Genomic DNA, 24,023 nt, shown 5'->3' with positions numbered 1-24,023 from the left:
GAGGCTCGTTTGGATCGAAAGGGGGGAAATCCTGAGCCAAATCTCTGCCTGTTACCTCATTTAAAGGAGTTTCATTTAAGTGAATGTCTGTGAAGTCTAACTGTCCCCAAAGGGGGTAAAACAATGGTGACTGAGCCCAGTGTGGGAAGTGTGAGATCTTTACTTTAGAAGTATTACAAACCGGGTGTCTCGGAGGAAATTTTAGGAAAAAGATACCGTATTAAAGTTTACACCGAATAAGGTTTAAACTATGAACATATTTCCAAAAGAACTGAAACGCACAGATCACCTAAAAGTGCATCCGAGGACGACTTTGATTTCTCCCATTTTTTACCCTTTTCAAATTTGAACAGAATAAGAAACATGATTAGTTTTGAAACTAAACTAAAATTATAAACCTGCCTTTTTATGTTGTTTTAGTGCCGGTCAGACAAATTTAGGTGTGTTCAACTACACCGACACACACTAAGCGTTAATTAAAGCAGCTAATGGATTTGAACAGAACGTTTTGTTTGGGGTTTCTAAAATGGAGAAAAGCGTGTGAACCCTTTACGGTATTATTGACCGGTCTATATGCCACTAATGAGCCACACAGGTCCTCGGGATGACGTGGGCCAAGAACCATTAAAAACGTTTGGAACAAGCGTGAAAGGAAAAGGCGGCAGGAGGAAAAACGGGGAGTGAAATTAGCCAAATGAAAAGCACGTATTGAAATGTTTCTCCTCCCGCGGGTCCGAATTGTTGAACATGACTTGTGATGCGCAGACCTCGCCCAGCAGCTCCACGTGGAGGTCTTTGAGCGCCACCGTGCCGTCCATCAGCTCCTCCTTCTCCAGCAGGAGCATGAACAGGCGTCCCTCCATGTCCCCCAGCAGGTAGCGAGAGCCGTTGGGATCCACCCGGTTGTGACAGACGATGGTGCTTTGCTGCAAAAAAATAGTGGAACAAAAAGAGAAACGGAATCAGTGAAACGACGCCCACAGCGGAGGAGGTAGGGACGCCGCAATCAAGCCGCCCCCCTTGAACTCCACCCTCGCCGGAGGAGGCCGTCCTTCACTGTGTCCTATAACGGAATCACAGCCAGAGGAGTTTGCTGGAAGAGCATCTTAAGACTCGCAGAGCTGCGGCCCCCAGAATGGATTATTACACAAGTCGGAGAAGTGAACGCAGATCATCTTGGACCAATGATAGTGAAGATGATTCAAAGGCCTCACATCGTTGAATACCACCATCTTTAGGCCCCCAAATCAAGAGAAACTTGAGAACGAGTAACTGCAAAGCAACAGAGTGGCGTTAAAAGACTTGATGAAAAGGACGCCCTCGTCCTCAGCCTCGCTGCAGTAAACGCAGAATCAATTTCTCACCCGATCGAACATTTATAAAACTCATTTTCCTCCTGCCTGCCGTATTGTTTACGTCTTCTGTCAAACCGCGGAGCGGCTTCTATTTCTCCAAACCGCTCTTCCAGCCCCTCTGGCAGGTATTTAGCTTTAAGTGCGCCTTCAAACCCGTCGTTGGGTTCATTATACTTACGCTGCATAACCAACGGCGTCCTTTTCCATTTAGCGCAGACGGCAGAGTACCAACATGCAGCACACTTCCAACTGGGACAAGGCGCGTTCTCATAACAGAGCACCTGGACATTTAACTCGCTGGCTCAGAAATGTGCTGTGCAAAGGATTGTGGGTCACAATGAAACGGAAAAGGACGCTGGCTGAAATACTGGACATCCTGGTATTTCTGGCAAACTGCAGCCGACATACTGGAGCGTACCGAATCCTTTCCTGGCACGCTAAATAGTGCCGGGGGGGGGGGGGGGGGGGGGGGGTGTTGGAAGGTCTGTTCCTCCTCACGCTGACGTTTTACACACCAACCGAGAGGAGCCAACCTGAAGCCGGACAAACTCACAGAAGCTTGTTTTGGGCGATTTGGGCGTCATCCAGCAATCTAATTGCATCCGTCCAGCCTGCGAAGCTACTAATCATACGGATAAGAATCAGTACCGAACCAGGTGGAGACAGAAACTTAAAAAAAGCCCATTTGCATGAGGCGCTTCACTTTGAGATCGCTGTCACACACTTTTCAAATGAGCAGACAAAGCGGGCCGAGCCGGATGCAAGCACAGCTGTTTCATCAGCTCCGGGCCCGTCATTCCGCCTGGATTTACATATTTACAGACTTGGTCATATGCACACGGACAGATCGCTCACAGATTCATTACCAGCAGATGGATTCATCCCTAGTTAACATTCGGGAAATATCTACAAAAATCACGTCTTCCACCAAGATGAAATCCTGCACTTGGTCCAAAAGACCCACGCCCGACTTTTCCAGGTGATTTCTCTGGACCGGGCTTCGATGGACGGCCCAGACAGACACACACACACACACACGCGCACGCGGCAGTCCACCACAATGTCGAACGACGAATTCTGCATATTTGTTTATTTCTGCTCGCGTGCTCCTGAGTGACAGCGTATTCATTAGCTGCTGATATTCATCAGAACACACGGTTCTGTTTCCGCTGCGTGTTTCTCAGCTCAACACAGAGGCCGCGTCACACGTCAAATCGCACAAAAACAGATGCACAGAGTCACCCTTCCCTAAAAACGGCAGTCGGAGCGGAGACGCGGCGGTGACTCGGTACAGCGAGCAGGCCGCTGACAAAACCAATCAGTGGGAAGCAGACATGAGCCCCGGAGACGGTTTACATCTGCACCCCCCCCCCCCCCCCCCAGAACCAGACGGTAAAAAACCAAGAGCATGAATGAAGTGCGTAGGTAACAACGCTTTAGAGGTTAGGGAGTGAGATATCACTAAGCTTCACTCTGACACACACACACACACACGATTGTGTGGAAGACGTGCGGCCTGCTGCTGATCAGAACAATGAAAAGCTTCTTAAATAATCGTTTAGCTGTGAATGTTGATCTTTTGTGTTGCTCCGAAAGAAAGACGGTTCAGACTGACTTTTTATTGCGAGGGAAAACCAGACCAACACCTGCCAGAAAAGGAACACGGTTGTTCGGTTGGAGAATTTCTCTGTGGATTTCTTTTAGTTGGTGATTGTTAAGAGTTCAGCACGTCCCTGGCACATATCTGCTTACCTGAAGGCTTAAAAACATCTGCATGCGCGCCATCAACTGCCGACATCAGACAATTAACGAAGCAACATTCTGATCCACCGCTTTAATATCAGCCTCCAGACATCAACCTTCAGTCGACATCTAACTAATCAGCAAAACAGCCAACAATCGCTACTATTTCATCACCAAGACAAGGCGGTGGGATTAAAAGCTACTGCATCCACACAACTTGAAATGTTATTTTCCAAAATGTATAAGACCTCGGCAGCATAAAGAGCTCTCCCTAATTATGGAGGCAGGCTGCCTGCGAGCTGCTCCTCCGGGCCTCCAGCGTTTGTTAAAATGTGAGCAGACTGCAGAGCGCAACTTAATCTCCACGAGATAAACACTAAGAGCAGCGGCGCTGAGGAGCTGAAGTCATTATCACAGCAGCTACAGACATGCACCTCCGTTATCAATCACCAGATTCATAACAAACACACTCTACTGCGTTAACCTTCGGGGCTCCTAAATGCGGCTCAATATTATTTATCCATTCACTTAATGCAGATGCTGGTGACCGTTTTTATCCTCCATCCTGTACCTTCACCAAACACCCATTTTTACTGAGAGAGCTGGAATGCATCATCATATTTTAACTTAATATCCTCCGATTGCAGCGACCTTTATTTAAAGTAAACTGTGGATTTAATCCGCTGTTCACATGCTTTAGCTATTAACTATGAAATGAAAAGAACATTCCTCACGGAAAACATCATTAATACACGATTAAATACTACCAATTCTACGCTGTAGTAGTGCACTGAAGCTGAAATATTAAACTACCCCTGAAGGGTTACAAAGATATTACAAGTATTCTTCTTAAAGAGACAGGTGAGAAAAACCACACCATCGATCCCACCGCGTCATCTTTACCTTGATGGTAGGTGGTGCGATGGCCAAGTATTTGTCTCCGTTGTGGTAGGTGATGGACTCCTGGCCAATGATGATAGCGCCACCAAATGGCTCCGGCACTGAAATACAAGCACGCGGGACTCATCGTCAGTATGATCCTGAGCATATTGTAAGCCTCCCATATGGCGATGCAACAGATGGATAAGTAGTTCCCTCTCAGCTAAAGGGAGATAGTAGAACATCATGTTAAAACTATTTTTCAGGACAAGAAAAATTGTTTCCTGGACATTTGGCTTTTTTCCTGTAGTTTATTTTTACCTGGAAATTGGTGAAATATTCACCAGATAGTAATTAGCGGTGGTGCATGTTCGGTTTATGTACCAATTGATGAATCGACGTAAACACAGCAGAGAGTAGGCACACTGGGATTACCTGGGATCACCATGGAGGCCTCGGCCTCCACGTTCTCCTGTTTCCAGGGGCCCTTGTTGAACTCCTTCTCCCTCAGAGAAACCTCGTAGGTCTTCACATGCCGTCCCTGGGGGTCCTAGGACAAAGCAATGGTGGGATTAAAAAATACATTTCCATAAACATTGCTCATTTAATGTGGAAGGGAAGAACTCGACAGAAGACCTCCAGGATTCAGTTATGGTGCGTAGCTCTGAATGTTTACAGAACACTTGGTTGTTTACAGAAAACCGCCACAGGGTCACATTTCCATAAAGGAACTCTTTTCTTTCACCCACATGAAATCACATGAAAATGCTCAGAAGAAATAAAACCTCCTCCGGTACCTGGTAGATGAAGCAGACCGTCGGGGCCTGGCAGCCGTACAGGAAGTGCACGTCGATGACCTGCAGCTCCTCCAAGCGGATGTTGAAGGCCTTGAGCTCGCGGTTGTCCCGGTCCAGTGGGATCACCTTGAACAACCCGTCGTACAGCCGCAGTCCGATCATGCGGCATTCTGGGTCCACGATGCCGATAATACCCGTTTCTGACGGGCGCCCGATACGATCCTGCCAAAGAGGAATCAGATGATCGGTGAGCTGAAGCGTTAAAACCAACCATGACCTGTTCTCGTGTGCCCACAGAGTCTCTCCGGTCACATCTTCTCATGTTTATTGAGAAGATGTGAGAACCCTCCAGAAGCTCGTGACCCACCTGGACGTTCCCGTGGGCACGAGTGATGATGTCGATGCTCTCCCCGGTCTGTTTGTATTCAAGGATGCAGGCGTTGTACTTGGATGTGAGAATGAACAGCAGGTCTTTGCTCTCGCCCTGAACAACAACAGGAAAGGACAGCGAAGTCGTTAAACATGCAGCGGCAGGCTTCTAATTAAACTGCAGCAGCCTCGACCGGCCTGTGAATCCACTACACAGTCAATAAAAGCTACTCTGCAGAGACCGACGTCTGTGTGCTGAGCACAGAGGCAAAGACTTCCTTTGCAAACTCCTATAGATTAAAGGAACGGCGTACTGCGCCGCACAGCCAAGAATAAGACACGGAGGAATTCATGATGGCAGAAGAATCTAATAAAAACAAAACCTGTTCTTGCTTCTTGAGGTGCATTCTGTTTCAAAGAAGAAAGTATAGTGCAGAGAACGGAAAGCAAAAACACTATACTTTCAATAAAACAAGCCTCAATAACAACAGTTATTCCGACACACAACATGACTTTAATATTTTAAATGAAGCGACACCCACCTTCGGCCTGAAGAGCTCCATGACCGCGATCTTCCCGTACATGCCGACCTCCTTGACGGGCCGCAGTCCCTCCGCCGTCACCACGTAGATCTCCAGCCGGGTGTTCTTGGCTATGAGCAGGTTGAGGTCGTCGGCGGAGGTGAAGTGACCTGGGGACACGGCAGCGTTCATCTCGGGTTTAAGGTGGAGGGATTCAAAAAGGTGGATGGACATCAACGCATCAATATCCACAACATCAAACAAATCCCAGAAAAAAGGTTTTTGATTTAAGGGCGGGATTATTGGTGCTACTAAAAGATATTTCATTTTGTTTTTATTATTGGGATTTCATGCTGATTTGCATATTTACAAGAAACTTTGGATCTGAAGTTTTAAAGGTCTCAAGAAAAACCTAAAAGATCATGTTTGTTCCAGATCAACCCCTTACATTTAATAATAATAACATTACTTTTACTATGCAGTTTTACTTTGGTTTTGCCCTGAATTTAACTAAGGAAACGTTTTTTTTTGTTAAATAGTACAAAAGTATTCTAATTACTATAATATGATAACATTTTAGAGATGTAAAACAGAGGAAGGAAAAAATATATACTGCAACAACTAGTTTGTTAATCAACTACATGGTGATTAATTAATATTCATTTATTAAGTGAAAACCAACATGGTCTTTGCTCTATAAAATATATAAATACAATAGTAAGAAGAGGAGAGAATAAGAAAATCTAAGATATGCAGTTGGGCTTTGACAACTGATTGGCAAATTATTAAAACAATCAATTGAGCAAACGAGTTAACAGCTGCAGACTTTACATCTGGATATCGTCATCCATATTTAATCAGGAATCAGAAAGTGACAAGTGACTGGTGTATGTGTGAATCCTCACTACAGGGAAAAGCTGGCAGTGAAGCATTTCCACGCTGAGACGTGTGAATACGAGAGAATGCATCAGGTGCCCGGTTTAAAAAGAATTTTTCCTTTTCTTATTTCTGTTCTTCAACAGCCCCAAGACCTCCGAAAACAAAGCACCTGATAAAAATAGCAGCAGCAATAATAGCTTAGCTAGTAGAGCACATTATATTTTCATTTGTATATATATATATATATATATATATATATATATATATATATACACACACACACACACACACACACACATAAACACACAATATATACTTTTCCTGAATAGTGGCAGGAGAAATATTGCTGTGTATTAAGTGAATAAATACGAAAAGTAGTTGGACAGCTTCTAATATTTCTTTCTTTGAGCAGGAGCAGTAATAGCTTAGCTAGTAGAGCACATATATATATATATATATATATATATATATATATATATATATATATATACACATTCATACATACACACACACACAGGCACTCAGCATAACAGCATACACCTTCCTGCATGTACAGTGATACATGTACTCACAGAGGAAGAATACTATTAATAAAATAATCAAACCAACTCATGTTTGCAATAAATAATACAATAATAGCCTCGTTAGAATGATGTTACTATCATACATTAAAGTTATAAGTAAAAGGGAAGGTGGACATTCACCTTCATGGAGTAGTAGTAGGAGTAGTAGTAGTAGTAGTAGTAGTATCATGCACACGTTAAAATGAGAGATTAATGCCACACGTGTCTGTGGCATGATTTAATTTAGCTTCAGGTCCACGGGGAGAGATGTGATTTGAATACACAACAACACGTAAACAGAGAGTTCAGATTAACGCGTAAAGCAGCCAACGCGACCACAGCTAACGTTCGCAAGCCGAGAAGAAGAACCAGCGAGCCGTTGCGACCAGCTCGAGTGAACGTTGGAACGGACGTTGCATAGATTAAAGAGGTAAAAACAGGTGTGCGTCGTGACTTTGCGCGTGCAAGTTGTTGCTAAACAAACAATGAAACGTTTGGGTTAGCAGAGCAACAGCTAGCGGCTACCACAGGCCCCTTTTCTGGAGCGTTCGGGTGGCAGCGCGGGAGCTCTGCTAGCACGCAGGTGGGAAAAAGAAACGGTCACAACAAACAGCGCTTTCGGGTTTTTTTTACCTGTGACGCAGGCGTTCACCGCCGTCGGCTTCTGGGCTGTTACCACGTAGTTGTACGACATTTTTTCGACAACAACAAAAAACAAACACCAGATAAGTGTTTTAATCTCGCACAAGTGACAAAATCATTGATAATAAAATCTTCCGGAAGTAGTTAGCGCAGCCGTTTGAGCATGGAGCGCAGACCGGAAGTGGTAGCTGCAGGGAAAGGAGCGCCCCCTGGTGTCTCGGAGGCCCGTTGGTCCCAATGGGTCACACCACTAGTGGCGTAAAGTAACAATGTACAAAGGATCACTGTTTTCTCCAGCTTTATACTTCTATTCCACAACTGTTCAGAGGGTTTGTTTTAATGTACATAATGTTTTTTTAAACAAAATACGTGTGGTGAATGTTATATTGTAAAAGTGGAAAGATCCCACTGCGTTTAAAAAATAATATGTCTATGGAATTTTCTTATTCTCCAAAAATAAAATAATAAGAGAACACAAACATAGAAAAACAGATCAGCAGAGAGGATGTTACAGGAAATAGTCTCTGTTGTCTGTAAAATACCAATAGAGATTATAAGAGATTATATTATATCCTGGTTCAGATGACTCCTTGTAAAATATTGGAAGAAGATCAAGGTAATTAAGATAGCCTTGTCCCCTAACTTTAAATAACTTGTTCACTTGGGTGATGAACAACATTGTTCATTGTCTGCTGAAGGTATTGAAAGCTTCCATAAAATGAATAAACCAGTCTCTGTGCAACTGCGTCCTGAAGTTGTTTCCTTTTTTTTTATTTTGCTGTCATTACATGACACAACAATCATTCCCATCGAGCAACAGCAAACCACTGAGAAGAACTCACATAGATATTGTCAGGGATTTAAATAGACGAGCACACCTGGTGGTAGAAAAGGTAATACATGTAGAAATGTTTAGTGTTGTGTGATGTTAGGTATTAGTTATTACATTTGTATGTTCGATGAAATGATTGCAATATAATCAAATAACAATTTATAGTCAGGTTAATCATATAAACACAGTACACATTAACATTCTATCACAATGTTATGTTAAAACTTGGGGACGGATACTAATTGCCCCAAAGAGTTTTTTGGGGAGTTTTTTCTCCTGTATTGAAGGTATTAAATGAGCAACGATGAAGTGTGATCATGTGTTGTAATTAACGTGTACTAGTTATAAGATGAAGACAAACTATGCATGCTATGTTATATTTACTCATTAAGGTATCTACATTGAATGTACTGGAATGTGATGGAAAGACAAGACAGTGAGGTTTCCGGTTGCAGCAGCAGACTCACACTTGGATGTGAAGGGGACAAACCAGGAGGAGACACGTTTGAAGAAGAAGCCAATGACATTCAAATGCACCCCAAAGACACACTCCGGGAGGGCCTTTAATACCACGAGAATCACTAATCCCAATTAGAAAATCACACATAATATTTAAAAATGTTGCCCATTAGGCCCACTAGTAGGTGTTGCACGACCACTAGCTATGTTAGTGTGGAGAGCAGGGCCCTCTGCTGCCTCTTTGGCATTGTTACAGTTACCATATATACTTTTCCTGAATACAGTGGCAGGAGAAATATTGCTGTGTATTAAGTGAATAAATACGAAAAGTAGTTGGACAGCTTCTAATATTTCTTTATTTGATCAAACATAATATGATAAAATGACTGAAATATTTTACCCAGTTAGGGACCAGAGTTTGTATTATTCTTGAATAGCATTCGTTGTTAAATAAAGATCAACTTAAAAAGGGAGAATCTTTTTCAAAATACTTACGTATTACATGATTTATTTGATTCCCACTTTGCTTCATACACGCAGGTTTGTTGCTGTGTGTTTTATCATCTAGGTTTTATTTTATTTACTATTTGTGTTGGCCGGTTGTTGCTGGTCTCTCGGTAAATATCCTATTCCACCTGAACGCACCACACCGCGCAGCGCCGTTGCCGTGGAAACGGGACTCCGCGTATCCAACGCTAAGTTTAATAAAACGGTTCTTACACGAGTCTGACATTGAACACAATGGAGACGGCGGAGAGTACCGAAGAAACGGAGAATAAAACTATCGAAGTAACTGTCGTGCGTGGAAATTACCTGCTGAGCTCGTTAAACGTGAGTTACTGTTGTAAAAGAGACCAACTTCACACATGCTAACTGGTTAGCCAAAGAACTTAGCTTAAATGCTTAAGTGACCGAAACGTTATTGTGTAGTTTAATGGAAACACGTCGTGCGGTCCCTCTCTCGTCAGCAGGGGAAGAAGACCGGCGTCTTCAGGAGTTCAGTGCAGGTGGAGGTGGACGGAAATGTGCTGGGAGAGTCGGAGAAGAAGGAGGTGCCGCAGGTGGCGCAGCGCGTGGACTACGACTTCACCTGCGGCCTCCTGTGCCGCGGTGACGCGGAGGCCCTCAGCGAGCTCCTCAGCAAACCCCTCATCCGTAAGCCGTGTCCTCGGACCCGACCGGGGAAACATCTCGGGTCCACTTTGGTCAAGTCTCTCTAAAAATGTGTCCTCTAGCGTCCCCCTCCAAGGCCACAGCTCATTATGTCCCGATTTAGTTGTTGTTTTCATTTATATAATGTTTCGTATAGCTGCCATGCAACTTAGTGCTTTAACAATACCAACAAGTTATTGTCCCACTGCCTCCACATTTTCATTCATGGTTGTTGTTGCAGTTCAGTAGAAACGTCTTAAACAATCTTTGACACACAGATTTCGCCATCATACGACGGCCGTTTCCACGTCTCTGTTTTGATGAAACTCGGTGGCGTTGTGTTGTCAGTGACGGTGAGGGAGTTCCTGCCCGAGGAGAAGAAAGCTGTGGCGAGGACGGCGGTGGTGGGACAAGCCGTGGTCGACCTGCTGCCGCTGCTGCAGGGTGCCCGTCCGAGGCGACTTTGTTTTCGGAGCTTTTTTAAAAGCAGGACTTGCTTTGCTGGAACGATTTGCTCTTCTGTGTTTAGGTCAGTGCAGCTTCTCCGCCAAAGTCCCACTGAATCCAGTGTCCGGGTCCACGGCCAAAGACACCACCCCGGTTTGTTGATATTCAAACAATATCTCTCACTCATCAGTGGGGGCAGAACAGAAAGTGCACAGTCAAAAGGAGAAAGCAGCACGTTAACTGTTACTTTACATTTGCATCTGTGTTTTGACAGAAGATCATTGTGTGTGTGATTGAAGGGAAATGGTTAAAAAAAGGATGTCAGTGGACTCATCACAATAAGGCCCTTTAACATCTGACACGGATGCAGCCATTCATGCAATGAACTCCTCTTTTTGAGTGCCGGACGTTGCCATGCCTTTAACAACTCTGGTGTTTATTTAGTGGATAAGCCCTAAACGGACCTTCGCGTGTGTTCTTTACTCAGTTTCTAGGTCGTTTACCATTTCACAGAACTGTTTTTTTTGTAATATTTGTATCCACGATATATGAACTTGTACCCTTATCACTGGTTCACTCAAAGAGCTGGTGGATTGGCAGCGGTTCCTTCAGGATTTCTTTAATCAGTGAACGTTCTACAGTCACAGAGCAGCCTGAATGTGGAGACAGCAGTTAAAGAGAGACATAAGCAGTTGGCCAGAAACTTCCTGTTAAAGTGGAAAAATCAGGTAAATCATCAACTCACCAGTGGACAGTTAAGAGTTTGACTGCATATCAAACCTCCGACGCGTCACCGACTGACACCTTTTACCGCCACACGGAAAAGGTGTCTCCTATATGTCACCGTGTCTATTCACACCTGCTCACGCATCCACGTGGAAGTGTTTAAAAGAAAGACGAGAATAATTGTAATCTACTCAACGATAGACTTGGATGGACACGAACAAAAATAATGGCGCTACCAGTTGGTGATTGTTGGATGGTGATTGTTCCCGGTGGTCTCACCCCCTCTAGCAGCCCACCCTGTGCGTGTGTGTCAGTGTGTCGGATCCGCTGCTCTCCGAGGCCGAGCTGTCGTCCTCCAACCTGCTGAGGGTTACCGTGGAGACGGCCTTCTCCGTCCCCAAGTCGTGGTCGTTTGAGTCGGGCTCCGCTCCCTGCAAATACTCTGCCGCCCTGGAGGTCCCGCTTACTGCACAGGTGAGTGTGTTATTTAGTTTGACGACACGATCTTAGAAATCAGACCAACCTCCGGTCTCGATCTCCCCGGAGTTAAACATCTCAACGCTGTGGCTGTTCGATTCCCCAGAAGGATCAGGCGCTGCTGTTCTGTGAGGGGCAGCTGATGGCCGGCGGGCAGAGGGAGCAAAATGGCCGACGGAGGAAGAGGCCCCATCGGGCGCTGCTGGTCCCGGCGAACCACTTCCTGCCCGCCGCCTTCCTGCAGGCGGAGCCCGTGGAGGAGGAGGACGGCGAGCTGACAGGCTACGAGGTAACCGAGTGTGGCCCCTTTAAATACAGAGCTGAGCGAGGAGGACGTCCTCTTTTATGGACACGGGCGGACTTTGAGGCGGACTTTGAGAGACTTACCCAGGTGTTTGAGAAGTTTGAACAATATTACAAGTAGAAATGGTGGATATTCCTAACAGCATATGTAATACATGTACCAGTTCCGTTCCTGAGGGTCGACTTGTTCCTTCAGGACCAGGCGTTTCGTGAAACTGTGGAGACCACAAAGAACAGGGTGAGCTGGGACACGGAGATGCCCTGCTTCCTGGACGCGGGAGGAACGAGCAGGTCTGCTGCACACACACACACACACACACATCCTCCTACTTCACAATGCTGCCTCTTACACACGTTTCTTACATTATGATTTATTACATTACACACGGTTGTTCGACAAAGGGAAAGTCAGTCACAATTTCACCTGGTTCTTTTGGCTGTGTCCGGGAACCGTTAAGGATCGAAGAGTGTTCTGTAAGGCTTGGTTTCCCCATTCATCGCCTCTGAGGCCAAATAAACCTGTGTTAAAGGCTCAACACAAGAATAAGTCCCAGAGCGATGCAGAAAGCTGCTCTCGAATTGCCCGCGAGAGGATTGGGTGCATAAGGAGAACCCGTATATCAACGTATATTAAACAGAGCCAGAAATACAGCAGAAAAAATAATCAAACAATCTGTGCGTCGACGTTCAGGCTGCGGCAGAAGATCACAGAGAGCAGACTGTGGCCCGTGGAGATAATGAGGCTGACAAAGGCAGCAGAAACCAAGATGGTGAGACAGCTTTGTAATATAAGGAAGGGTTCAGAATTCTCTCTGAGCTGTATTGTGTGTATAAATATAAAGGTATGAATGTGTGAGAACAGCTGGCTGAGGGGAACCTGGAGATCCCCTTCCACGGTGTGGCGTTTGTGGACTTGGGGCGGCTGCTGTTCCCTGGAGTCCGCCGCATCCGAGGAGCCTACAGCATTCAAACCTTCTCCGAGGCTGAGCTGCTGAAAAAGGTGGATCCTTAGGGATCCTAATAGTTCTTTATCCACCTTCTGGAAATACATTTTTTGGGCTTTCTTAATGATCAATACCAGCTCCACCCCGGGGGGGGGGCCCAGGACCTAAAAAAACTTGTTTCTCATCGATCTTTTACTTCAAGGCCAAGCGGAGTGGCAGTGTGTTAAAGGAGCACGTCAAGTTTGCAGCTGACCAGGTCAAAGGTCGTGCCGGCTCTGCTGCGGGCTCCCACAAGGCGAGGGCGCGGGGAGCCAAGGAGTCCAAGGAGCCGGCCAAAAAGGTCAGGAAAGCTGGCGTGGTGGGAGGAGATTTGTTCGCATGCATTTCCAGGAGCTCGGAGACATGTTCTGTCGAATAAGAGCTTTTCAACCTCTTTGAACCTTTTATTTCACATCTCCGACAGGCTCATTGTCTACGTGATTTGTTGTTAGCTGCTATATTAATGCTGAACATGGTGCAGTTCACACTCCACATGCAGGTGGTGCTTGTACAAGGTGGGACGCTAATGTCACCTCTTCCCATTCCGGCAGCAGCACGCCAGTCAGAGCAGAATGACTGCAGATGATGTGGGGGCCAGCGGGGGGGCCGAAAGTGTGCTGCACCTCAATTTGGAGGCAGATGTAAGCTTTCATGGAACAACAGCTCTGTACCGTGTTACAACATCCTTTACTTTAAAATGGGGTTGTAGTTACAGTCTATTATGTAGCGTGTTAGCTTCTTGTTCCTGTTTGTTTTAGACGTATGCCGAGGCCCGAACTTATATCATCATTGAGATAACCTTGGAGAAACCACTGGTGCCCAAAACCCCCGCAGAGGAGCTGTCCAGTAGGTAATGTGTTGGATCAAACCTGCCGGGCTCAGTGAGTGTGACCGGCTCCTTTGGTTACTCATTTCGTCCAGGCTGTGCTGAGATGTGTTTGTATTTCCTGCAGGGTGAGGGCGTTGATCCCTCCCAAACCTCCACACCCAGCGGGTCCCAGCAGAGCGGAAACAGTAAAACGCACACCGTCACACACACACATGGACACACAAAATGAACCACAAACCGGCGGAGAATCTGCCTTTCTTGCTGATGTCTCTCTTCCCGCAGGCCGTGCTGGACTTCCACAGGCAGGTGGGCAACGTGGTGACCCATGTTTCGGACCAGTACGGGGAATTGTTGGCAGCCGGGTGGAAGCCGGCAGAAAACTGCAGCCGGGAGCAGATGCACGTTGAGCTGATGGGATCGCTCAACGACTCCAGGAGATACTTCGCCTTCAAGGAGCAGATGAAGGTCGGAACACGCCGATGGATAAAACTCCAGAGTGGAGCTGTGGCCCAGCGGGGTTTGTTTTCTCACTGTAGAGGTGGCTCTCCTGTGACTATTTGACCACATACGTGTGTCCGTGTGCACGTGCGTGTGTAGCATGCGGTGGTGAGGATCGTGCGCGACAAAATGCAGCGGACGGAGCCCATCAATGACCCTCAGGAGCTCAAACGGTTTGTCAGCAAGCTCTATGTCTACCTGGCGGACGAGATGCACATAGCTCACAACAAGGTAACGCGCACACACACACACACACACACACACACAAAGTGTATGTGTTTCTACCGTAGATTTGTATTCATTTCTGTAAATCCTTCTCATCTCGCCCCTCTCCAGATCTACTCGCATGACGTCGTTGATGACTCCCCGGATGAGATCCAGTTGAGTTCTTCTCAGCTCAGACATTTTGCCAGAGAGGCTCAGCTCGTTGGGGATTATCAGCAGGCTGTGCAGCACTACCAAGAGGTACAATAGCAGTAACAAGCCTTTTTTCCTCCTCACTCTAATGAGAAAAGAGCTTGCTGAACTACTTTGCCGATTTGTCATCCGGTTTCAGGCCCCCAAATCAATTACTTCACACTTCTGATTGGACTGAATTCTTCTTTTTGTTTGTCCTGCAGTTGGTGGTGAGGGAGCCGACTGACCCCTCCCACAAGTTTGAGTGGGGAAGCCTTTACATGCTGACCGGAGACTACATGGAGGCCAGAGAGTGTTTCCATGACGCCGTTTCCGTCCAGCAGGCACACAGGCCCAGGTTAGAAGTGCTCCGCAGCGCAGCAACAACCACTTATTGTCCATAAGAAAAGAAATCCAAACTGTGTGACATCACAACTTTGCATCTAAACCGACGCCCAATGAAAAGGTCGAATCCGGAGCTCGACGTCACTTTTCTTCGGAAGGGGACTCGTGGATATATTTTCAGAGGCACCCAAGCGATCTTCGAGTCAAAACCTGTGTGTCTGTTTCTCCTTGTTTCTCCAGCCTGATGATGTGCGGCGTCTTGGCAGCGATGTTTGAGGAACACGAGGAGGCCCGGACCTTCCTGCAGAGAGCCACCAGCATAGAGCCGCCCAGTGTGGTGGCCTGGACGCTGCTGGGTGAGTCCTGCTCACTGCTCTATCGCCTGTGACCCGGCTGCTAACACACAGTGCTCACATACTAGCGGGGCTCCTTCTGCGCAGAGAGAATACGAACCAACAATATCTTAATTTACTAGATAGATCTAGATGTTCCCTGGTTTCTTTAATCAGAATTCAAGGCACCATTGAGCCCCAACATTGTACTTCCTTAACTAGATGGGAACATCCCTCTTTATAAGATTGAACCCATTATTATCAGCCGTCACAATCTCTGACCCTAATTGCCTGAGACAGATGCATGCTGGGAGTTGCATAGCCCGATTTCAGGTTTCTATCTGCTGCCCAGGTTTGCACCATGAGATCCAGAGCGAATCCATCCTGGCAGAAAGCACTTTCCTGGAGGCCAGAAGGCAGCTGAGGGCGAACGGAGCAAAGAAGCGAACACAGAGCGCGGAAGAGGAGGAGGAGGGAGAGGAGGGGGAGGAGGAGGAGGAGGAGGAGGAAGAGGTGGAGGAAGAGGTGGAAGAGGAGGAAAAGACAAAGGAGGAGGAGGAGGAGGAGGAGCAAGACCAGCGAGACGACGAGGAGAAAGACACCGCTGCATGTCCGTCTCCCGGCGATGAGAAAGGTGAGCGGCAGTGGGACTCTTCATCTGGATGAAGTCACGTGTTTTTCTCTCTTCGGGTGAAGAAGTCTGTTTACACTGTTTGTTCTAACGGATGTTATTATGAATCTACACATGGAATACACAACGAAACACACTGAGATCTGTTAATGATCACATACAACTTATTTTTTATTGGTAGAATTTATCACGAATGATGTAAATAATAAATGATCCCTTCGTCATTCTCTCTCAGATCCACTGTGCAGAGACCAGGAGCAGGACCGGGACCAGAACCCGGACTCTGTCTCAGAGGTGCAAGGAGAGCCTTCGGTGAACCTGAGCTCCAGCTCCATATCAGCTCCAACTAAACTCTCCTCCACCATCTACACGGAGGCGGCTCAGTTCCTGCTGCAGAACTCTGCTCTGCAGGTAAAGGACACTCAGGTGGCTTTGTGGGTCTTAGTTTAGCGTTCTGGAGCAGAATGGATTCACGACCGCCAGTGATAACTACTTATTTGTTATGTTTTGCTGAAGGTTCGAGTCCAACGCTCGGTATCCGTAGACTGAAAATGTCTTCTAGTAGGCTCATAATCGTTTCCTAGTCAGCCGTCACTGTCCCTACTGTGGTCAGATGGCGGAGCGAGCCCTGTCCCTGGAGCTGCTGTCAGACGGCGGTCCCAGCGCCTCCTACCCTCTCCTCCTGGCCCGGCTGCAGCTGCTCCGAGCGGACTACCGCGGCGCCGCCGACAGCCTCCAGGAGGCGTTGTCCGACAGCGACGCGTGGGCGCTGAGCGGCCACTGCCACTTCCTGCTCGGGGCCTTCACTGACGCCCGCAAGAGCTACGAGTGGAGCCTGATCTTCCCGCAGCCGCCATCAGACTGTCACCTCGTCCTCCTGCGCCTGGGATCCATCTACCTCCAGCAGGAGAAGGTCAGGTGTCCCCCCCCCGAAACGGCCCCTTGTGAACCCGAGTGAGCGCGTCCCAGGGCGGAAAGATCCCAGAATCCACATTTACTGTTTTGCATTTCACTGCAAACTGCAGTGTAATTAAATCCCCTTTTGTGTTTTCTTTTTGGGGTCTGTCTTTCAGTATGAGGAAGCCAAAGGCGTGTACCTGCGGGCTTGTGAGGCGTCTCCGTCCTGCCTCACCTGGCTGGGCCTGGGCACCGCCTGTTACCGGGTAAAGTTCCATCTCCACACATTCACACGAGGTTCTATTGAAAGCACACAAAGCGGTTAAATTTAGTCGCTGTTTGAGGTGGGTAACGTTGGGGTTATACTGCCCTCATTCCACCGTGAACGGAGAACGGAGAGCTCAGGTTACTGAAGTGTTCTGTGGGCTGGTTTTCTTTTGCTTCGGTAGAGGTGAACCCCGCTCGTGTTCCGTGTGTGTGTGTGTGTGTGTGTGTTTTGTAGCTGGAGGAGCTGTGTGTTGCTGAGGAAGCTTTGACTGAGGCCAACCACCGGAACTGGCAGAACGCAGAGGTGTGGGCTTACCTGTCTCTGGTCTGCCTCAGGGTGAGTGCTGACCTGGAAAAACACACCAGTGTCCCAGTTCAGGCTTGGCATCGTCGAAGCGGGACAATAATCCCTAAAAAATGTCGCAAAGAAATAACTGTGAGCTGTATGCTTCTACATCATTGTTGGCTGTCATCGCTTTCATTACCTATTAATCCTTCCGTGGGCTTTGATGTGTGATGATACCGTGGTGGATTTATTGTTCCCAAACAACCGGCTGTCAGACAGCAGCTGGGAGCTCGACATAGAAACAGAGGGCACCATTTCTGAAGTGATGTGCCTCGACGTGAAAAAGTCTGAGATTGGAGGCTTTGATCAAGTTTATTGCTCAATTCTATGTATACCTCTTCACCTTTTCTCCGTCTGCCGCTGGGTTTTCCCACGCCGGCCACAGGAACCTGAACTAACCAGACCTTTTGTTTTCAGTCGGGCAGACAAGAGGAAGCGGAGCAGTTTCATAAATATGCAACAAGGGTGAGTTTGTCTGCTGTTTTAGACAATAGTTCATTGTATCTTTTAAGGTGGGGGGGTTGTCAAGGAATCAACCTCATTATTTCACCTCGAGTAAAATACTTCCACTTACATTCACTAGTTTAATTTATTTGTTTTCAACATAAACAAATTTAGCTGTTATTTGTCACCAAGACCTGTCAATTCAATCCTCATTTATTATTTCACATAAAGACCCCACACCCCTTCTAATGAAAAGCTCTTCTCATTTCTTGGCTTTTAGTTCAACCAGCAGGAGGAGCCGTTGCTCAGAGAGTTCGCTGAGCTGAAGGAGCATCTCCGCTTCAGGCCGCTGGCGTCCTGCTTTGGGACCAGCTCTTAAAGTACATTTCATGCCGAACACACAAAAGACGTTTTTATTGTATTTTTAAGCATGTAACACGGTCAGGTTTCACAGACTGTTTAGTAACTGTAATAAAGTCAAACAATGTTTAGTATCCACATTACAAACAAACTCAAAGCAACGCAAATAGTCCCAAATGTATACAAAACAACCGCAATATTCTTTTTAAAAAATGCATCAGGAAGACAAAAGGGAAGAGGGCATGTGGTATCACAGAACATTAGAAATCGTCTCACTTCTCACGTCGCTTTCACCTGCCGAGACCTCGTAGTTCTAAAACGTCTCGGCAGATTTTGGCACAATCCTTCCTGCGCTGGAAAGGAAATGTTCTGTTCGATGTGTCTCAATTACAATCCTGTCAAATCTATTTACAATGCTAATTTTTACATTAAATGTCCTATTTCAAACGAGTGTTCCCAGAGCGCCATTGGTATTTTCTTGGCAATTGCAGAGTGCATTGACGTGCCGCTCATGGACGCACGCACTGTTCCCCTGCACGGATCCTTCACCGGGACGCCTTTTCGTTGGCTCGCGCTCTCGGTGGGGGGGGTCACTGTCTGACCCGAGCGAACAGCTCCCGCAGCCACGGCGAATCCTCGTAGAGCCGGGGGTCACCCAGGTACTCCGACGTCCTCTTGTACAAGTAGTAGTACAGCACAGAGGCTGTGGGGGGGAAACATACGGGGGGAGGGTTTTAATCACACAGAAAATATTAGTAGTATTAGTGTTTTATTCAGTCATCACACGCAATACAATAAATGAAGCCTTTATACAATCGGGTATACAATATTACTGAAAAGGTACAAGGGCGATGCTTCTATATTCACATCCATTAAGTTACCCTCCAGAAAAATAAATAACAGCATCACCACTAATCTGCAAACAAATGAAGTGTATCATTTGTCTTCTGTCTCTAATAAGCAACTTTAATGAAGAATTAACTGCACATTACTCCTATTTCTGCAAACTCTAGTCATGTTCTTCGTTAAGAATTCAAGAAAATCCACTTGGCTCAGTTTGAAGAGTCCTTCACACTGGATCCAAAATCCATCAGCACACTGATGAAGACTGTTTCCATATCGTAGCGTCCCTTTCTACCAGCGTTCACAGCGTCTTCAGAAAGGTTCCCGGTGAAAGAGACTCTGCGACGTAAGCGTGAGTCACGTAACCGCCTGGGTGGGTCTTAAGTAGCAGACATAAAACATGCCGACAGCCCATGCGCACACTTAATAAGCCATCAGAGGAGAACAACAGGCAGACCACTAATCCTGTTATACACTTATGGGCTTACACGCGTATGAACATCACACCCAGGGTGGTGACGAGGGCCAGAGACCCGCTGATGGAGCTCCCCTAAAGCCTCAGTCAGCGGCCCTCCTCTGGGGTGACCACGCTGACAGGGTGGAATCGGCTTTTGGGTCAGATTGTCTGTGAAAAGTTATCCGGTTCACAGAACTTTGTTGGGTTACTAAGATAAAAAACATCGGTAAACACCCCGCTCATGGATTTCAAAGCTTTAACGTTGCTAGCAGGTGGCTGCAAAAGGTCCTCAGGTCCGCTATCATCATAAAAGTGCTTTTCAATTGTTGAGATTCTCTTTGATGAGCAAAGTGTGTAATGAACGTCTGTTTGCCACACAGCTTATTCTCTGCAATAATAGTGTTGTCGAGGGAACGAGTAAACTGAGCGTGTCGCATCCGAAATATCATTGATATCAATCGTGCAGCTTCTCTTAAAACGTCTACAGTGACGACCCACCTTTTGTTTTGAGAAAAAAAGAAACAAGTTCTATCGACAGAGAGACGCTTTCAAAATAATGTTCATCTTACCAACTCTCTGAAACACAAAGAGCACCTGCAGGCCTTCCGTCCAAATAAATCTGTTAGTGTTCAGCCAACGTAGATTCTGGAACGATTTAAGCAAAAAACATTCAGTGAGTCATTTTTTGCATTTATTTTTATTTTTTTAAATGGAGGTAAAAGACTTCCAAAGTTCCAATTTACTCACTAATATTAAACATATTTTTTTTACCAAAGCTACAAATAAAACATTGCAAGTTTCTGTGCATGCAAATGTATTTTATTTCAATGCAATATTAGAATTTCGCTCCCTCAAATTTCTTAGGAATGTTACCTTTTATTACTAAAAAATTCAATTTAGTAATAAAGGTTGCCTCAAAATGCATAGTGCATTTGACATGTAAAATGTATTGGGACACAGCAAAGAATTCTGGCATGATACATATGATGGGATCATCAGTAATGGGCCATTTCATGTTTTTATTAATTGTTAAAGTGTAGTGTTTATTATTTCAGTCGTCTGCACCATTTAAAAGAAGGATTCTCCCTCCGTGTATCTTCAATAAGATAAAAGGAAATGATCACTGCGAGCTTGACCACGGGCCTTTGATCCTAATCCATCTCTGTCCATTCGTGCACAAACAACTCGTACCATAAGCCAGGAGTGGAGTATGATGCTGAAGGTCAAATAGAGAGCAGAGAGCATTAGCGCGGCTCTAAACCGCTCCAGCAATACGGCGACCAGGCCGATCTGGAACACGTAGGTGTTGAACAGCATCAGCAGAATGATGATCAGGTTGAACAGGATGCTGATGTCCTGGATTCTGTGGAGGGAAACAGAAAAGCACCAGAGAGGAGGAGGAGGAGGAGGAGGACATATGGGACAAGAAGAGAAAGATTACCGTCTGTTTCATCAATGCTGCGGCACTCCTAATGACTCTGTTGACACGTCTGAACACGGCTATTTTTAGCCCGGGGTCAGAGATTACGTGCCGCTGCTAAAACCGTGAGGAACTCACATGAAAAGCACCAGCTGGACCGCCGGCTCGTGCCTCAGCAGCTCGCTGAAGGAGTTGACGAACAGGTCGAAGGAGAGCAGGCTGAGCTGGATCAGTAACACCAGCGAGTAGTTGCTGGTTTGGAGCGTCTCCGGCCCGAAGGCGGGGCGCCCGGGCGGACTGTGGCGGTTCCACGCCGGATCCAAGGCTGCAATGCACTCGCACTACGGAAGAACATCAATCCCGCCGGACGGCTGGTCCCAGACCGCTCGGGGGCTTCGGGGGGGGGGGGCCTTCGAGCGGCCCCGCACGCGACACGACAGCAGGGCTCCAAAACCAAAATGGAATCCTGTTTATTTGGGAAAGATCGGAGTCCTTTGGAAGTGCGAAGCGGAGTCGGGTTCTGTGATGAGCTGCGTGGAACACGCCGGCGTCCACATGTCAGAGGGGGATTTTCACTGCTCACACATGGACAGACTCGAGCGGTTCAGTCTGTGGTGTTGTGAAAAAACTGCACGTTTCCCCCAAACCTTCATGTTCAAAAGTGGAAAAATAAATCCAGCAGAGGCTCTGTGGGGAGAGACAGACGGACAAGTTGTCTTTCTGCTGGAGAACAGATTTACAATTCCTGAAAGCGGAGACTTGTAAATAAACATTGATCTAAATGAGGAGCTATAATTTATGATTCCCTTAAATCAACGTAGCGTCGGCCATTCTCATGTGAGCCGCCGCCATTACGATCGGCTAACTTCCACAAAGTCAAACCCAAATCCCTGGTGAGGACTAAAGGGAGCAGCCGAGTTGTAACCTTACAAGCGTAGAGGGGCAGACTTGAGGAGGAAGAAGAACTTGATGCTCCCTCCTTACTCTCTTTATAGTTAGCTCTGAAGCTAACTACGTAGCTAACTAGCCAGCCAACCGTTTGCGGCCCTGCGAGCTGCTGGTGTGGTGTCACCATAACAACTAACAACAATCGCCATTTTCTCCAGTTGGATGCAGGTCAACGGACGGAGCAAGGAACAAAAGATGATGACAACGGCTCAAACTCCGCTGGGCCTTGAGTTAGATCCACCGTGTCCCGTATTTAATGGGACTATATTGCTCAGTGTTGCTCCAGGTGGCCTGAAAGATAACTTTGAGTAACTCGACAGCCGTGTCTCCTTCCATAAATCATCATAGATAATCCACTAACCTCGTTATGAGCGCGGAACAAGGTCACCACACGGTCACGTTATTCTGGAGAGACATGGATGCCTCCAAAACCGCACCGCTCACATGGAAACCATCGACATCCATTTATAGCACAAAAGGTAAGTGGATTGGCTTTTGAGGGGAACCGTCCCTCTAAGCAGAAAGGTCCCGTTGAGATGTCTCCTCCCTGAGTCCTGGTCAACAATAGCAGCAAGTAGAAAGACGCCCTGGTGCACCAGTGACCGAACCATTAAGTGGACCAGTCATTTGTTCCTTTTGAATCTTTTTTTTAAATGTTTTATTCCCACCAATCGTGAAACTCCATTCCCGATCTGAAGCCGTTATTCAAAACATGAACAAATGAAAAGCCGAATCCGAGTCCTATCGGCAAATGAAGCTTTCAGACTTTCAAAACAGCCCCACAACCCTGATTAATATTACATAAAACTACAGTTAACTCATGAAAACAATCTGCATACAATCAAATTACAGCGGTGCACTGCAACGATATTTAAACACTAGATTGCAGTTTAAGTAGAAAGGCAACTTCTCTCTCAAATGAAATATCTTCTCACCTGAAAATACAGAAATTGGGAACAAATCCTCAGGTGCTCCTTCAGTTCACTTCTCATCCGTCTCATTAAAAACTAACTTTCACTGCTGCTGCTCGTCCGTCTGGTTCTCCTGTGAGCCGGGATCTCTATCCAACACGGCTCTTTCCCTCCGTTCCCGGGTGGATCCTCGCGGATCCTCTCATGACCCCGTATTTATAGCTTGGCACGGCCGTGGCAGGTGTGAGGAAGATTAGGCGTACTTCTGAAGACCAGAGGACGACTTACTGAGAAGAGCCGTCCTGCTGAGATCGTGGGGGAAGGGGGGCAGAACAACCAGCTCCTGGACCACCGAGTTCACCAACAAAGTCGACAATACGTACGGCTGAAGGCTTTAGAAACACTTCTGCCCCCTCTCAGATAAGAGCAGGTTTCATTTGTCTTCTTGGTGCCGTTTAATCGCCTTAGTAAACTCCCGTAACAGCTCGCTGCTTCACAGAGACAAACTACTGCATGAGCTGCTGCATCAAACTGCTGCTGAAACAACCAAAGCGTGCGTACCTGTACGTGGTTACGTGTCGTCGTCGGTCGAAGTGATGCATGCAGTCACAAACAACTCAGGAGTGACAGCTTGTGTCCCTAACAGGGTTACACCCCCCCCCCCCCCCCCCCCCACCCCGCTCTCTAATAGGCAAGAAGTCTGTCCCGACATTGCCCTCGGTTTGTTTACTTCTACCTTGACCACAGCACACTGTTATTGTGACTAAATGTAATATAGAAAGGTAGTTATTCATGTGTCTGGTTTTATTTGATGCACATATATATACACAATTTGTTTCACTTATAAGTAAAGATATGGAGTTCCTGTTTGGACTAAAATAATATATATAATTGAATGTAATGTATTATTATTATTATGCGCTGCTTATTTGTATTTATTTAACCTAATTTTCATTTCCTAAACCTTTCCGC

The 24,023-nt window shown here is 46.5% G+C and overlaps 3 protein-coding genes across 16 annotated transcripts in view; 1 reads left to right on the top strand and 2 right to left on the bottom strand.

Annotated features, from left to right (window-relative positions):
* Nucleotides 1-8,005, bottom strand: part of ddb1 (damage-specific DNA binding protein 1) — a 29,506-nt gene extending 21,501 nt beyond the window's left edge. The window contains exons 1-7 of the mRNA XM_078085857.1: nt 7,740-8,005; nt 5,686-5,834; nt 5,142-5,258; nt 4,775-4,996; nt 4,413-4,527; nt 4,002-4,099; nt 768-926 (exon numbers count right to left, since the gene is read on the bottom strand). Coding sequence (XP_077941983.1) covers nt 768-926; nt 4,002-4,099; nt 4,413-4,527; nt 4,775-4,996; nt 5,142-5,258; nt 5,686-5,834; nt 7,740-7,800 — 921 coding nt within the window. The 5' untranslated portion in view covers nt 7,801-8,005. The remainder of the gene's footprint in view (nt 1-767; nt 927-4,001; nt 4,100-4,412; nt 4,528-4,774; nt 4,997-5,141; nt 5,259-5,685; nt 5,835-7,739) is intronic.
* Nucleotides 8,006-9,683: 1,678 nt separating this feature from the next.
* Nucleotides 9,684-18,923, top strand: LOC120835634 (cilia- and flagella-associated protein 70). 12 transcript variants are annotated; one of them, XM_078085850.1, is made up of 26 exons: nt 9,684-9,870; nt 10,011-10,194; nt 10,540-10,635; nt 10,721-10,791; nt 11,280-11,366; nt 11,656-11,838; nt 11,948-12,130; nt 12,341-12,435; nt 12,836-12,914; nt 13,007-13,144; nt 13,291-13,428; nt 13,682-13,768; nt 13,886-13,977; nt 14,081-14,141; nt 14,239-14,421; nt 14,554-14,685; nt 14,791-14,919; nt 15,075-15,208; nt 15,436-15,551; nt 15,880-16,161; nt 16,394-16,569; nt 16,772-17,071; nt 17,232-17,321; nt 17,558-17,659; nt 18,086-18,133; nt 18,393-18,923. In XM_078085850.1, the coding sequence occupies exons 1-26, from the start codon at nt 9,781-9,783 to the stop codon at nt 18,489-18,491; spliced, it is 3,375 nt and encodes a 1,124-aa protein (XP_077941976.1). In that variant the 5' UTR covers nt 9,684-9,780; the 3' UTR covers nt 18,492-18,923. The 12 variants fall into 12 exon arrangements, with proteins under 12 accessions (XP_077941976.1, XP_077941975.1, XP_077941974.1 ...); XM_078085849.1 differs by having other exon boundaries at nt 13,679-13,768; XM_078085848.1 differs by having other exon boundaries at nt 11,653-11,838.
* On the bottom strand, nt 18,392-23,712 carry LOC120835616 (transmembrane protein 138). Of its 3 annotated transcripts, none has more exons than XM_040204704.2 (5): nt 23,613-23,712; nt 21,331-21,879; nt 20,964-21,135; nt 20,342-20,417; nt 18,392-19,175 (listed from the first exon to the last, which is right to left on the bottom strand). In XM_040204704.2, exons 3-5 carry the CDS (start codon nt 21,087-21,089, stop codon nt 19,063-19,065), a joined length of 315 nt encoding a protein of 104 aa, XP_040060638.2. In that variant the 5' UTR covers nt 21,090-21,135; nt 21,331-21,879; nt 23,613-23,712; the 3' UTR covers nt 18,392-19,062. The 3 variants fall into 3 exon arrangements, with proteins under 3 accessions (XP_040060638.2, XP_040060630.2, XP_077941982.1); XM_040204696.2 differs by having other exon boundaries at nt 23,076-23,665; XM_078085856.1 differs by lacking the exon at nt 23,613-23,712 and adding an exon at nt 22,502-22,737.
* Between the last annotated feature and the right edge of the window lie 311 nt (nt 23,713-24,023).

This window comes from Gasterosteus aculeatus, chromosome 12 (genome assembly GCF_964276395.1).
Source record: "Gasterosteus aculeatus chromosome 12, fGasAcu3.hap1.1, whole genome shotgun sequence".
Classification (NCBI taxonomy): domain Eukaryota; kingdom Metazoa; phylum Chordata; class Actinopteri; order Perciformes; family Gasterosteidae; genus Gasterosteus; species Gasterosteus aculeatus.
The sequence above is the reverse complement of the archived record's forward strand: the minus strand, read 5'-3'. Positions and strand labels throughout refer to the sequence as shown.

Bases quoted from the DNA above. Each gene is read 5' to 3' on its own strand.
- LOC120835634 (XM_078085843.1), top strand. From the start codon at position 9,781: ATGGAGACGGCGGAGAGTACCGAAGAAACGGAGAATAAAACTATCGAA. The intron at 11,367-11,652 runs GTAAATCATCAA...CACCCCCTCTAG, and splicing joins TGTTAAAGTGGAAAAATCAG to CAGCCCACCCTGTGCGTGTG. The intron at 14,422-14,553 runs GTCGGAACACGC...GTGCGTGTGTAG, and splicing joins CCTTCAAGGAGCAGATGAAG to CATGCGGTGGTGAGGATCGT.
- LOC120835616 (XM_040204704.2), bottom strand. From the start codon at position 21,089: ATGCTGTTCAACACCTACGTGTTCCAGATCGGCCTGGTCGCCGTATTG. The intron at 20,418-20,963 runs GTACGAGTTGTT...AAATCGTTCCAG, and splicing joins TACTCCACTCCTGGCTTATG to AATCTACGTTGGCTGAACAC. The intron at 19,176-20,341 runs GTAAGATGAACA...TCCCCCCCACAG, and splicing joins CTTTGTGTTTCAGAGAGTTG to CCTCTGTGCTGTACTACTAC.